This window comes from Chelmon rostratus, chromosome 4 (assembly GCF_017976325.1).
Source record: "Chelmon rostratus isolate fCheRos1 chromosome 4, fCheRos1.pri, whole genome shotgun sequence".
In the NCBI taxonomy this organism is placed as follows: Eukaryota; Metazoa; Chordata; class Actinopteri; order Chaetodontiformes; family Chaetodontidae; genus Chelmon; species Chelmon rostratus.
Genome location: NC_055661.1, coordinates 1,521,046 through 1,536,378, shown reverse-complemented (window position 1 = coordinate 1,536,378; position 15,333 = coordinate 1,521,046). Strand labels below are relative to the sequence as shown.

At 41.0% G+C, this 15,333-nt stretch overlaps 1 protein-coding gene across 8 annotated transcripts in view; it reads left to right on the top strand.

Moving 5' to 3' along the window:
• The window catches only part of ptprfa (protein tyrosine phosphatase receptor type Fa), a 324,162-nt gene that overhangs the window by 123,092 nt on the left and 185,737 nt on the right, over positions 1-15,333 (top strand). For all 8 annotated transcript variants that reach the window (XM_041935252.1, XM_041935258.1, XM_041935257.1 and 5 more), the window contains exon 4: positions 4,783-4,924. In XM_041935252.1, the coding sequence (XP_041791186.1) occupies positions 4,783-4,924 (142 nt within the window). The remainder of the gene's footprint in view (positions 1-4,782; positions 4,925-15,333) is intronic.

Sequence of the window (15,333 nt, the reverse complement as noted above, 5' to 3'; positions counted from 1 at the left end):
AGCCACAGCTTCTGGCTGGGGAAGTTGTAATCTTTTTGAGGGTCATGACACACAATTGATGTTAGTGTTGATGTAGTCCAGAACAGAGGCATAAGAAGCAATGTCCACGTTGGAGTCCGTTGTGACCTGAATGGCCAACATAATCCAGCCTATCTGCTTATACTAAGTGCACGTTTGCTCTTTGCACGTTCAAACTTTAACCCTGTAACGACGAGATGCCATCGCTTGATCTCCAGCAGAGATGTTGACTGTGATGTACAGATATACATGTACATATGAGTACACAAAAATTGAACACACGTGATATTTTAGCATATTTCTTCATTGCTGATGTTGCAGTTGGCTTGTGTCACATGTGCTCAGTAGTGACGTGGGGCTGGTCCACCTCGTCGTTCCCCTGTGAAAGAGGAAATAATGCACAGCGATGTTTGGCTCTAGAATGGTGACATGTCTGATTGAGTAGAGTGTGAGAGTCGTTTGCTAATGGCAGCATGTAATTCTTTAATTGCAAGTTTAGCATCAGCATCCAGGGAGGATATATGCTGCTGCAACAGTAAATATAAACTCTCTGGGTACATAGAAATCTCTACACTTAACCATGAGATATCTGAGGCTAGCTTCTCAACAGTGTGGAGTGTAAACTGAGCATACTCTGCTCTGAGAAAGGCCCGGGTGGTTCCTCAAAAAAAAAAAAAAAGTAATCAAAAAAGTCATATCTACTGTCAGGTGAGGACATGTGAGTCTGCTCCTGGAAAGCCTTGCTTTGGATTACATTATTGAAACCTTAAGTACAATGTGAAGTTAATTATTCATTCATTCATTCATTTCATTGAATGTTGGTGGTACAAAGTATTTAATGGGATGGATCATGTAACATCATTTCTATGTGATACATATGCATCGGTCCAGAGTCACCGGCTGACTCTCATCTACATTTGAATGTGCAGAATCGCTGTGCACTGTGGTAAACTGGCCAGAATCTAGACTTTTTATGCATGCAGCTACAATAATGTACACTGCAACTGCTTAGTTAAGAGGACCGTGTGAGTCTTCCTGCAGGACTCTGGAGCAGTAGGAATGCTCATTAGCTGCCAGCCAACCCAAATGATTTCAAGTGAAGTGACTCAACATGAGTCCTGTGCGGATGGAAACACTTGGTTCATGCCGTCGTGAGTAATAGGAATTATCTTCCACCTGTCTGCTCAGCATTACTCAAACTGATGGCTACCCTGTGTGTGGGGTGGGTGGAACGCCTCTCAATGCAGGGTGACAGTCCAGCTCTCTACTTCCTCTTTAACTAGCCTTTTATTAAGGTTCATCCAGTTGAACAAGGCTTTTGATTGCTTAATACAATGGGAAGAGAATCTTTAATACTACAAATGTCAGTGCAATATTCCTTATATGTCCTAGCCTGAATTAGTGTCATTCAGAGGGAATGTTACATATGCTGTATGTTCCACATATTTCACTGTTACAGTTAAATGTCTGTTGATTAATCATAATTTTAGGTTTTAGATGTGCAGGCTATGTCGTGGACATCTCTTCAGAGACAGAGAGTTAGGATGAAAAAGGATTAGCATAAATCTTAGAACCCTTTTGCACCCGATATTGTGAATTCAATTTCCACTGTCACTGCCACTTGTCTCTGCTAAGAACTGTACGTGTCTACTAATATTTTCATTGTGTGCATTGTTCATCCAACTATCCAGCAGAAATCCCTCTCTCTGACTGTCACTGCACCATAATGTCACACCACCTTCAGCATTTTTATTCTTCACCTCCCCACTGGGCATCAATAAAGTGCTATCTTACTGCCACTGCATTTGAATGTAATTTGTAGAGAATGTGGTTGCATTGCCAGGATTAATGCTATTTAGTGTTCTCATTGTTGTTTTTCCTGCTATTTCAACAACACAACATTGAGTTTCTTGTTAAAATGCTCTTTTGATGTTAAATTCTTCATTGGATGCAGGATCTCTGCTGGAATGAACTTGAAATGGACCGGGATTGTGGTTATCCCAAACCTGGCTCAGTTTTGACGTGAACTTAACTCATTGAATTTAACTTTAGTGTAGTGTTTGGTGTGGACTAAGGTAGTCTTGGCCCTTTTTTCCTTTCCCGAGCTCCTTTACAATCGCCATGCAGTATAATCAGCTCCTGTCATCCTGACTAAAAGGTTTCCCCTGTGTTCCTGAAACTCATGGCTTCCCTGTGTGCTGGGTGGGTTGACCTCCTGCTATGGCAGGAAGAGCGTGCAGCTCTGCACCTCCTTCATTAGAGCAAGAATGTGCTTCTTGCCAGTCAGCTTGAGGAGTCGCACACTGCAGTGGAGCAGAAGTGTAAGGCCCAGTGTCCTGACCTTTGAATCTTTAGCCCCCCCAACATTCCTATATCCCCTCACATACCTGTTATCCAGTCAAGCTCATCACTATATACATCCTTCTTCAGCTGCTCTGAGGTCAGTACTCAGGTCACCCCAAGCAACATGATGAAACTCAGTGAGTTCTACTTTCTTTTTTTCTCATCTTTTTCTCTAAATTTCAAAAATAATTTTAATTACAAAGTGGGAGAGCTTTGTGGTTTTAGCCAACATTCCTATCCATACACTCCATAAGTGAGGAGATTTGGGAATACACTGACACTGTTAAAATGAAGTCAGACAGGGCAAAAAAACAAAAACAGTAAGATGATGACAGGTAAGCCTATAAATGACAGCACAGTCTCAGCTGGAATAAACTGATGCAGAGAAACAGGAGATTTCTCTGAATGAAGCTCTGGACAGCATTCATTTCCCCCACAGGCCCTCACACAAAGCCAAGCTTTCACATCTTCACTGATTTTTTTCTCAGACTAATTTAACAAAACCAAGATGATAGGTCACAGTTATATAAATTAACACCTACATAATAACTAAACAACTATACAAATGAAGAAACACAAAGACACCATTGCTAAAATCTAAACTAAACTTTCTTTTTGTTCTCTTACATTATGCCATGTCTTAACAGACTAATTGAACCAAACAAAATCAATATGTGGAGTTGCTAATGCGGATTAATTTGACGTTCATCTCGTCTTTAAGCCTTGTTGTGATTTTCCCTCACAAAGACGGACCTCACAGCAGTTTGTAGAGCAGAAAGAAGTGAGTGAGCTGGCCACTCTATCAGATGTGTGATGGTTCCAAAACAACTATTCTCGTCACGTATATGTGCAACACACATATTTAACAAATACTGTTATGTGTTATTACCACATTAATACAAAAAAGCCACTAGTTACTAGACTAATTCTGATTTTTCTGCAGTTCATAAAAACATGGCGCAATTTTCCCCCCAAATAATCGTGTCAGTACAGCAGCAGATATGAGCTTCCTGAGTGCTGAGTACAATGTTGTCATAGCTGAAAGGTGTGAACCTCGGAAAATACATATGACTGGAATTAAATAAATAAATAAATAATAAACTTGAATTATTCTTAACATTTTAGTCTTGTGTGTAAAATCAGTCCTCTGCCATGTGATCAGATTAGAAAGTGTCAGAGAGACATATTTAGAACTGCACTGATCAGAGCCTCTATCTGAGTAAACTGCACACAATTTTGGAAAATATACTTCTTTTTTTTTGTTTTTGCTTTCTCTCAAAGAGTACAAGTAGAGCTGTCAGGACATGGTTAGTATAGCTTATAAAAAGCCTGGAAAGTAGAAACAGCTAGCCCTCTCTCCAGAGTTCAAAACTGCACTTACCTGCAGCTCTAAAGCTCATTAGTGGCATGAGGTAATGCAAGAGCCACTCCCCTTCTCGCAAACTATATATCAAAACTTGATCGGGAATGGTGTGCTATGTACTTATGACAGGATTCGTTAATAATTCGCAAAGTTATTCGCAAAAAACTGCGAAGAAATGAATGGGAAATTTCCTCAAATTTCAGCCTTTTTCAATTGTCCGCTGCTTCGCCATACTTATCCTAGAGACTTCATTCAAACTTTAAAACGTAGATAATTTTCAAAATGAACCTCGGCTCACTTTTTGATATCTCTTACGGTTTTCGATCCCTGATTCGATCTGAAGACCATAAAGTTTCTCAAAAAAGGCTCAGAATTTCTGCCCCTAGAGTTCGTGATGTCATAAGTTAGAGTGCGAGAGGCAGTGAGAAATCCATAAACTCCAAACGGTGAATAGAAGACACATAATTTCTGGATCCTTTTGTAGACGAACGTCTCTTCTCGCCTCTGATTTCAATTTTAAAGGGTTAGCCCCCACCAAATTTAAATAAAGAGGGATTTTGCACCAGCTGCCCTGCTCTGCTGCTCCATGTAAGCCAATACAATCTCCAGTTTTGTGTCTCGCAGCCTGCCGCAGTCTGTCTTTTTAAATCGACCATTTACTAATTTTTCTAAATCATATCTCAACACCAAACACACGTACATCTGGCCCAGACTTCTACACCTGATTCAAATGCTCAGCTCGTTACTGGGCTCTGCTGAGGCCTGATAACGAGCCATTCATTTGAATCAGGTGTGCTGGAGCAGGGATACATCTAAAACATGCAGGGCAGTGGGACTCCAGGACCAGGCTTGAGAAACAGTGGTATAGATAACACCAGCAGCCCCCTCGTGCCACTTTCAAAATTTCGGCGGCGCCGGAATTGTCTAGTTTTATTTATAATGTAAATGGCTCAAAACCTATAGGCTTGGAGCATGACCTGCAGTGTTAACAGGGTCGCTAACAGAGAGGAGACATCACAGGTGATCACGTTAACACTCCTCTGCTGTTGTCTGGCCAGGTGATTGAGTTCGATGATGGCTCGGGCTCGGTGCTGCGTATCCAGCCTCTGAGGACCCACCGCGATGAAGCCATCTATGAATGCACGGCCACCAACAGCGTGGGAGAGATCAACACCAGTGCCAAGCTCACTGTCTTAGAGGGTAAGACCTGACTGCCTGTCTGCCTTCCTCCCTGTCTCTCTAATCTTCCACACATGCCACATGTCCTAGCTGTTTTATTTCCCCAGGCTGTCCTCACCCCTCTGACTCTCTGTCTCTTTTCGAACATGTTCATGTGACCCTGTGTTGCCCTTACATTAGAGCTGGTCCTCGTGTACAGAGAACACATTAAGCACTCTTCTTGCCTCATTCCCACATGCCTGTTTGTGCTCACTGTTAACCATTTACAGTTCATCTGACAGCTGTTGCCTGTTCCCACAGCATATATATATTCAGTTCTATCATTTTGGTTTGTAGGTACAAACCGCTTGGTTATTTGAAATGTACAGTTTCCAAATTAATAGAAGCAAATGCACACCTATACACATTTAGCTTGGTCTTGCTATTTCAAGAAAATTGACTTAATAACGCTGAGTTTTCATCTAGGAGCCATTGAAAGGTGGCTCTGTGGATTTCACTTCTTAAATTGCATTGAAAAGAAGTTTGTTTTTTTTATATACTTGAATGTTAACTAAGAGGTTTCTACTGTACTGTACTGTACTGTATGTATATCTGGAGACAACTGTGATGGGGTCTGTAGGAACATTGTAAACCAAGTATGACATAGTTTGAAGGCAGTGAGAAGAAAACCAGCTCTTATCAACAGTGTGCTGCTGACATCAGGCCTGTCTGAATCACATCAGCTAGCATGAGTAAAAGGCCATCAGCATAGACTGCTGTAAATGCAATGCTGTGTATCACATTTTTGGAGAACACACACGTATATGGATTTAGAGCAAACGAAATGTTCTTCTGGAAAATGAACCTCATTGCTCTTGTGGTGAAAATGATGGGGGGGCTGCGTGTGGCCTCTGCTGCTCTTAGCAGTGCTGTCACAGTAGGTCTGACGTGGAAGCAATGGACAGCTTTGGAAGCACAGATGTTACTTTAAACATGTTAGCACACTGGACAGGTGTTCACTTGCGTTGCCAGTTCTGCTCAAGACATTCAAAGTGTGCAAACCGGAGGACTGAAAGCCTGTGGGTGCAGCTTTGTCAGTCAGGTTAACAAACTATGGTCTGCTGTTGCTAAGTTTTCAGCTTTGCTGCATGACTTCTTAGTGTTTCTCTTGTGTTCCTATCAACAGAAAACAGTGTTGGTGATGATATAATGACATGATCTGCTATGGCCATGGCCATGGTTAAGGTTTGGTTATGTTCATGTAGTTTTTAATGTGTTTAAATGTGTCATGTGCTGGTGGTTCCTATGTACAGAAAATACATTTGTCATTATTACTTCTGTTCTTTTCTTCAGTACACCTCACCTACAATTAAAATAAATATTTTATTCATGGCCTCTGCCCATTTACCTGGTCCCCCCAAGAATATGTACTTAGGGGGGCAAAGTCAGTGCCTGTGACTGCCTTAGCTGCTAAGCTCTTTTAATGTTTTAATGCTTCTATTCTATATCAGATTTCCACACAGTTTGAAAAAAAAAAAAAAACATCTATCACAGTTCAGTTATACAGTCCTTACACAGCACATAACGTCCCTCAAGGGGCTGTGACAGCACAGTCAACCAAAGGGGATGCCCAAGGGGTAAATGGATCAGTTGCAGTCACTCCCATTGTACAACAGTAATAAAAAAGGAAATAAAAAATATCTCAGAGAATATTAAAATATGAAAGAAATATGTTCAAAATTGTCCACTTTACAATACTATCATAAACCATGAATAATTAACAATATAAAATATGTTAACTATGTGTATTATTCTACAATAAATAGCATAATAGTCTGTTATTTGATCAATATTCAGTTATTGTTTGTGTTTCATGTTATCATTTCAGTTAAACCAGTTAATATAATGTTTGCCCTGAGATTGTATCTCTGCTGTAGTGACTACACCACAGCAGACATGGCTTTGGACCAAGCAGCAACCTCCTGAGCTGAAAAATGAAGCCAACACTCAAGTGCCAAAAGACGTAGTTCCTTGAGTGGCCACTTGGGGCTGGCTCCAAAAGTTAAACCATGTTAAAAGTTTACAACAGAAATAAACCTGGTTACAGCCTGGCTCAAAAACGCTTTTGGACTCTGTGGTTAATTTCCCCATTCATGACAACTGTAGAGGGGTGAATTTTTATACAACTCACTTGTATCGACTATATGAAGACTTAAAAGTTATGCATAATTAAGGGCGTGGCAGCTCTGAGTGACAGCTAGACGCTAGGTTTCAGCAACCAGGTTCCATTCGGCCTGCCTGAGCTCCACCTATGCTCCACCTCTTTGCCCATTTTTGTATTAGAAGGAATTTGCCAGATGGCTCTTCAGAAACCTATGGCTGACGTCATGGCCACTACGTCCATGTTATACCCAGTCTGTGCTTTCAGCTGTTTCAAGCAACAAAATGTCAGCATGTTGTTTGGCTGTTAGAGATGAACCCAGTATCTCTGTGTGATGGTGTTTTCTGAGCAGGAATGTGTTGAAAGTGATTTTGGCTGGGAACCTCCTTTAGGTGTGTCTCTAGACAGCTCTGTTCTTTGCCAACGGCAAGATGGAGCCCAAACACATTTATTTAATCGACAGTCTAATTGGTAGACAAACAACCACACACAAAAAAAGGGCTGTCTCTCTGGCAGCCTTTTCCAAATCACTCAGGAACCCATTATACTTATTCTGCCATGTAGATATTGTCGGCAGTAAACACAGCCTGAGGCTCCAGGGCCTGCTGCACCAAACAAACAGGCCTTTTCTCTGGAAAACCGCTCAGGGTCTTGTTAAAGGAGAGTGACGGGCCAGACTGATAATCGCTGTTAACAGACTAATATTTAATACACAAACCTGTGAGACACAGAAGAAGCTTTGCCTGGGTGATTTATTAATTAATGTTTGCATCAAATTTTTGCATAATAACTTTGGTCTGTGATTTTCTCATATACGTAGACCCATAGATGATGTTGCATTTCAGATTTTACCACTATTAAGTATTTTAACTGAAAACTACAACACATCCTTGTAACTTCTACTTTGTGGCTTTGTAAAACATCAACCTGACAATGTCTCCCAGCAGTGTTCTTTCCTCTTGTTGAAAGTCAGTGTAGGAGGCCTCATGAACAGTTCGTAGTCCTGCTGTGAGGTAGTGGTGTTTTTAGTCCCAGGTTCACTTTCAGCACGGTTCCTCGGAGTGATTCTGAGATGTCTGAGGGACTACTGGAAAACACATTACTGGAGCTATGCTAACAGTTCCCCCTGCTTCTAGGCTTTGTGCTACAGTAAGCTACTTTAAAGCTGCACTGAGGCCTTCTTGGTACAGAAATTAACTACAATATCACCTGACTCTCAGCAAGACAGCGAACAAGGGCATTCCCCCAGAGTGTGGACGCTGCTCTTTGTGAACGAGTTGGCAAAAAAGCAATGCCATTCTTTGTTTAAATGGAGAGTTTGTTTTCAGTGAGGCTTTACCGCCCTCACACAAATTACACTGAGGGAGAAAGCCTGACATTTAAGGGAGACTGTAAAGCTTCATCCAAAGGAATATTTCTGACATATATTACATAAAGCATGACTTTGACTGAGGTTGTTCCTCATTAAGTTCGACTCAGCCTCCTCCCAACTTTTAGGACGGACTCCGCCCCTCTCACGTTCATCCTTCTGCCTCTTCTTCTTGTTTTGTCGTTTGAGTGAATGACTTCTCATCACTACCAGCTAATGTTCTACATTGTGCCACCTGCATTACCAGAGGGGAATGTAGCCACCATATGCCCAGTGGTTATGCTTCCTATTGACATTACAGCCAACTTTTTTTTTTTTTTTTTTTTTGGGGGGGGGGGGGGGGGGGGTTTAGAAGGTTAAAAATATTTCAACTGGAGGCCAGCGGGAAAGAAGAGGAAAATACAACAGAACCCCAGGAAAAACGGGAGGGTTGATTGGTTTGTAGCTTTCAAGAGACGTGCTGGTTACACAAATATGTAAAATGTATCAGTGTGCTCCACAAAGTCTAGATGGTTTTATCCTCCAAATACTAAAAACTGAAGAAGCTGAAGGCTTTCAGTATATTTCAAAGTGAGATCTGCTTCCATTCCAGTCACCATTTTGTGTCACAATTTTCCAATGGTGGGTTTGTCTTTTTTGAAACAAAACTCCTCTGTGATGCATGAGAGCTAAAGAGAGAACGGAAATACAAAACAGCAAAAGCAATAAGAGAGAGTGGGCAGAAATGAGAGATGAGAGAGTGAGGGGGAGAGGAAGAGGATGAAGACGCGGCAGAGTCGACAGCAGGACTCTGGGTAATGAGAGTGCGGCATTAGTCATGAAGTGAACCGACAGAGAAAGCTTAAGGGGATGAAGGGAGGGAGATGGTGAAGACAGCTGGAGCTGAAGCCAGTACAATGCAGACAGAGATGAGAGGTACTTCTCATGCGTGGGAGTTATATGCCGTTCTACAAAAAGACATCATATACTTTTCTCTTTTGGTTGATTGTGACACTCGAGAGGCACATCACTCCAAACAAGGCTCCTGCACTTGTTATGGCCGCGAGTGGTACTGCTGGTTGCACTGATAGGCACTGAATCAACATCAGCGTCTTTTAAAGCGCTAGATTTCTTTCCCACACTTTTCCTGTCTGCTGCTGCTTGCTCTGTGTCAGCAATAACCACGTCTCTGCGGTGAATTTTCTTGTTTTTTAATGCATTTTCCTCTGAGGCGCCCTGCCAGAGAGCACTTTGACAGTGAAGGTGGGAGTGTAGACGGAGCTCTCTGTCTGCTCTGGCTGAATGCATGTTTGCGTGCATGATGGGACTGATTAGAAATAGTCATATACAACATCTTGTGAAGTCACAGCTTCTTCACATAATACAGTATTTATGAATAAATCATCACTTACACAGACACATTCTAAAGATTATATATCTGTTAGCACTATGTAGCAACCCTGCGTCCCAGAAATGATGCTCAAGTTTCAGTCAAGTAAGTTTTGAAACAAAATAATTACCTTTATTACATTTTGAATGAACACAAATAAGAAATATTGTTAATTAACATATCTGTCAGGCCAATAATGTTCCTACTGAACATACACTTTGTTGTACAAATGTTTGACAATATCCACTCTTGCAGTATAATGCTCATAGCAGATGTGATTAAGCATTTTTTATGGGTATATTTAGGTGCTCCAAGCCATTGGGTGAAAGTTATGGAAAGATGGTGGTTTTGGTTAAATAGTGAAAAAGTCCATAACAACTTCTAGCACAACACAGAGGGTATTTACTGAAGGCTCAACATTGTTCCCTGCAGAAAGCAGCACAAAGTGTCCTACTAATGATCGTGTTCTACTGACAAGTATTGTGTGTGTATCAGAGCCTGATTTATCTTCTTCCTCTGTGCCATAGATCTCTATTTTTGTTCAAAAATGATCAAAAGCAAATGAATGAGCCACACTGCAGTGGGTGATATGTTCCCTCAGTGCCATGAACACACACACTCTGTAGTTTATTTTGACTCAACCCCACATACGTCATCTCATTCTCACTCGTCACATGTAGACACTTGGTCAGGACCCCTTGGCATCACTTTCAAAGTGCAGGCTAGTCTGATAGACTTCTATAGACAGCTCAGTCTCACTTCCAATGTGTCAAATGAAGTAGTATAAAGAGTGAGAGAACTCCAGCAGTAAAGCAGGTTGATGCGGATGGATGGGTGAAGCACAAGACTTCCACCCAGGAAACATTTCGGGTTGTGTCCTGTGTGAAACCAAAAGCGGAGGTTTGTTTCTTTTTTAAGTGAAGTAATGTAATGTATGTAGCTTAATGTGCGTAAGGAACAGACTTAACTAACATAATTAATTTGAACCCAAACCATGATCTTTTCCGATATCTAACCAAGGTGTCACAATGCTAACCACGTGTTTATTATTGTTTTCAGCAAGCTTTATTTTGAAAGTCTCACCGGACATTGCATATTTATTATCGCTTACTTGACCACAGAGTCCTGCGCGGTGAAAGAATTATGGTGAGCCACAGACAGAGGAGAGTCAAAAAGTATTGGATAGATGGACTAGCATTGTTGTTGTATTTGGACTTTTCATGGGATTTGTAGACAAAAATAGAAATATAAAATAACATCAGTCTCTTCCCTTAAAAACAAAAAAGAAAGGGATTACATTTTGCAGTCAACATTTAGAGCTTTTAAGTGTTAACCTTACATTGATTTGATGGATTTTTGACATGAGTGAGTGGTTTTAACCTGCCACCTACATCCCCAGCACTCAAGAACTATTTACTTTACTCCTTTGTGTTGTGAAGGTACATAAACACAAACATGACATATATGAACTGACAGATTAGATGCTTGTGTTTTCTGCCACTGTGGTGATTTTCTAAAAGAATGGTCTCTCACAAAATAATCTAGGTACAATGTGCAGTATACAACTGAAACATTAAATATAGTGTTTCCCTGCATTTAAAGTGGTCTGATAGACTAACAATGTAGTAAATCCTTAAAGACTTCATATCCAAATTCAAAGGTCTGATGATCTAAATACTGTAGTTTTAATTAAGGTGGACTGACACTAAAAGGGGAGTGGATGTTCACGGGTTAAGGTGTAAAGTTCAGGATTTATGTTTCCTAGTAAATAAGAAGCCGGGCTTCAGAAAGACTCAAAATGTTTTAGTCTTGTTTGCTTCTGCAGCATTTGTTGTTGGAAGAAAACAATTATCTAAAGCACAGGCAATACATGTACATTTAACTGATTCTGGGTCTGCGAGTCTGGCTTTGACTGATTCTGGGTCTGTGTGCAGAAACACAAATGTAAGATCAGGCTGTCAGGAGTGGTGTATTTTTGGAATGGAATTGGAAGATGGAATTAGCATCTGAACTGGGGACCCCAGGGAAAGACTGTGCTCTAACAGAGCTGAAAAACCCTGTCATATTCTGACACTAATGGGTGAGACAGCAGCTAACAGGTGTATGACTCAGCAAATTAAACCCACACTCTCAAACCTAAGCTGCTGAATAGGTCGATTGTCAATGATTCCCAAAATGACAGAAAGATCTTATTATATCATCTATCATATCAAACCTCATTGGGAACCACTGACTAAAGACACCAGAAGGTATTTACCAGATTGCTAACCAATTAAAATATGAATGCACAGCTTAAAACAGGTTGATTAGGTAAGAATTGATACATATCAGATATCAGTTACACTGTATATGTGTGATACTTAGAGTGGATCATCTGGAAACAGTGGTTGACTACTGACTTCCTGGCCTCTGATTTGACTTGCTGATCCAGATCATCCACTGTGAATCAAAACCCAAATGGTTATGTGCATACTCCACCTGGCACAGATGTGTCAGGTTCTGGCTGCGATGCAGTTTTGTTCCTTCCTCTACGCAGCTTCAAAGTGAAGCGTTTCCCCTGCAAGATTTTGTTGACTTGGTCAGTTTGGGACAATTACTTAATATCTTCATACAATTTGTGCTTGTCATATGTTGCCGGCACTCCCCCTGAAGTTTGACCATATGAAAGACACATGAGCCTTTGTTAGATTTATCCAGCTGCTTTGAAATTGCTAAATGACATACCACATGTCACTGGTAGTGTCCAGTAGGTTTGGACAGTTCAGATTGAAAATAATTGCACCACACTTTCAGCCTGTGACTTTTTTCAGTATTATTCTGTTTTTGCATTATTCAGTATTATTACTTACAATGGGTGTGGGAGCTGTGCTTCTGAAGCAGGTAGAGGTTAAGTATTTTGCTCAAAGATACTTTGGCAAATATTGTCTCATTGGGGACTTAACCCAGAATGACTTCACCAAGCAGCAGTCCACCGCGTGGCCCTGGGACCTGATACGGCTAATTAGTTTTCTTATAGTCCTGTTCCTGCACCCTCCGTCTCCTGCATGGAGGCCATTCATCCCTTTGGCCATTCAAGCACCAAGAGAACACCCTGACGTTTAGAGCGCACAGAGAGGGAGACAGTGGAGTGCTGTCTGAGAGGACTGAGCTGAATTGCCAGTGATAAATGACACATTATGAAAGATGAATGATAGGCGCACTGCTGCCATACACCCAGCAAGTTTATGAAGCTGAGCCTTTGATCTGCAGGCACTGTTGCACCATGACTCAAGCAAGGAAAAATGAGGCTGTGTCATGGCAAAGTTACTTTGAAAATGTCATAAACCTCTAACTTACAGATGCAGTTACTGATGTTTCAATTACTTTACTTTTAACAGCCATAGAAGTCCTTATACAAGTGATTTATTCCTACAAGACTAAAACTGAGGAATCCATAATCAGAAAGTACATTTTAGAACTCACCAGTCAATCCCCAGAATGTTTGTCAGGGAGCCTTTGCCACCATGGCTGTGACTGCTGACTGTGATCATTAGTTAGCTTTAGATAATATTATGTGATATCAAGTGATGACATCAAAATCTTCAGTTTCACTGTCATGTTGGCTTAAAAGTCGAGGTCCAGATTTAATTCTTGACCAGTTTCCAAGGTCAGAATGAATTATGAGCCTGGTCTGATGCTGTTGTTTGTCCTGGAAGGACAGTCTCTGCCACTGGTCAGCAGCTCACAGTGTTACTGTGGGGTTCAGGGTCAATTAATCAGGATGAACAAATATGACAGAAGTTCCAAACTTCCAAATGTGCATGTCTTTTGCAGCTGTTTAATGCAGTGCAGAACCAACGTCATCCACTGTGTTTTCAAGTGTTACTCATTTCCACTGGTTTTCACCTCACCTTTAGTGTCTTGTCTGACCTCACTATGGTAAACACTGTTGGTATAGAAACAGCTCAGTAAAGGAGGAGTCGCAAAGAAATAATTTGCGGTCATCCAGTTGTAGAGCTGCCCTTTGAGGCCTCAGGTTACTCAAAAGCAGCACAAGCACTAATATAACCAATATCTTTCTCATCGTCGGTGGTCATCCACCTCTTGCAGTATGATGGATACTGAGCCATACTTTTTGTATACAGTCAGCTGTTTGTTTGTATAGGAATCAGTCAATTTATGATAATGGCAAAATTTTAGTTTGCTTCTACACACGTAGATGTTAGCATTCAAACTTACATGCTGGGTTTTCTTGTCTAGATTTTCTTTTGTCATGAATCTGGTGCAAGTTCAAGTATTTAGTATTATTAGACTCATAAGTCTTCCAAAAACCCAATGCTGGATGAACCATGATTATAGGCAGCCGTTATATTTTCTTATTTATGCAGAGATGGGTTTCTAAATGCGGCCTTAACCTGAGGCAATAATTGAGTCATATCATAGCCGTCCAAGTTACATAAATTCACGTGCCCATGTTTAAGAAGGTCCACATGGAACCTACACATGAAGCTCCAACTTCACATCGTTCACTCATGCAATCACTCAAGCTGTTTGGTTGTGGGCTGTGAAGTATGAGCTTCATGTGTAGATCCCATGTGGACCTTCATAAGATGACTGATTGATCAAGAATTAATGTTGAGGATAGTACTTGGGTACTGAACTAATATCCAACTGGGAATTTGATGTTCTTCTCCCGACTTAAACAACTGCAAATGAATGCTCTCTGATGCGTTTTAATATTGACTATATGAATGAAGAAAGCGAGCAGTTTAAGTTCAAAGCATATTGTACCTCAGTACCTGACCCACGGGTAAGGTGATCTCTGTGTCTGGATGGAAAAACCCTGAGTTTCCCTTCAGCTCAGGGTTAATATACTCAGAGTTTTCACTAACCCTGCTTTCTGGAACAGACACCTGGAGGAGTGCTGTCAGGTGTGACAAATAACCCTGATGTTGTCATCAATTATCTCAGTTTGGTCTTGGCTGCAAGGCTACAATTTTTTAACAGAAGCCCGCATTACAAACTGTGCTTTGGAGTCTAAGTTAGACGGTGTCGTTCATCAGGCATGGAGGGCCTAACAAAAAGATATTAGGTTATATTATGGGAAGAGAGAAATATCCCTCTGTCCTTGTTGGAGAAACAGTACTCTTGCAATATGGGAAGTGTAGGATCCAACATTTTTGGAACTTGGCCCATACCAGGAACTAAAAGTCAGGATATGATGGTCTCTGCTGCTTTGATTTTGACTGCTTTTTTCCATCTGCCTCTCATAAGTCACCCAACTCCCTGAATGTGTGATATAAAAATGTTTGCAGTATCACCCTAACCCTGAGCTCAAACTCTGCCCTAATCCTAAAAGAGAATGCCTGAGTATGGACCTGAGGAGGTCCTGACTACATGCTTAAATTCATTTCATGTAATTCATTGAAATATTTAGTGTAATTTAAAAAAATATTTACAAAAAGTCTCCCTTGATCTGCGAGACACCATCCTCATTTGCTGTATGTGGAGGTCTGCAGGTCTCTTTCTTGCAGCAGCGTTGAGTGATAGTCGGCTGTTCTTCACTGAGCTAC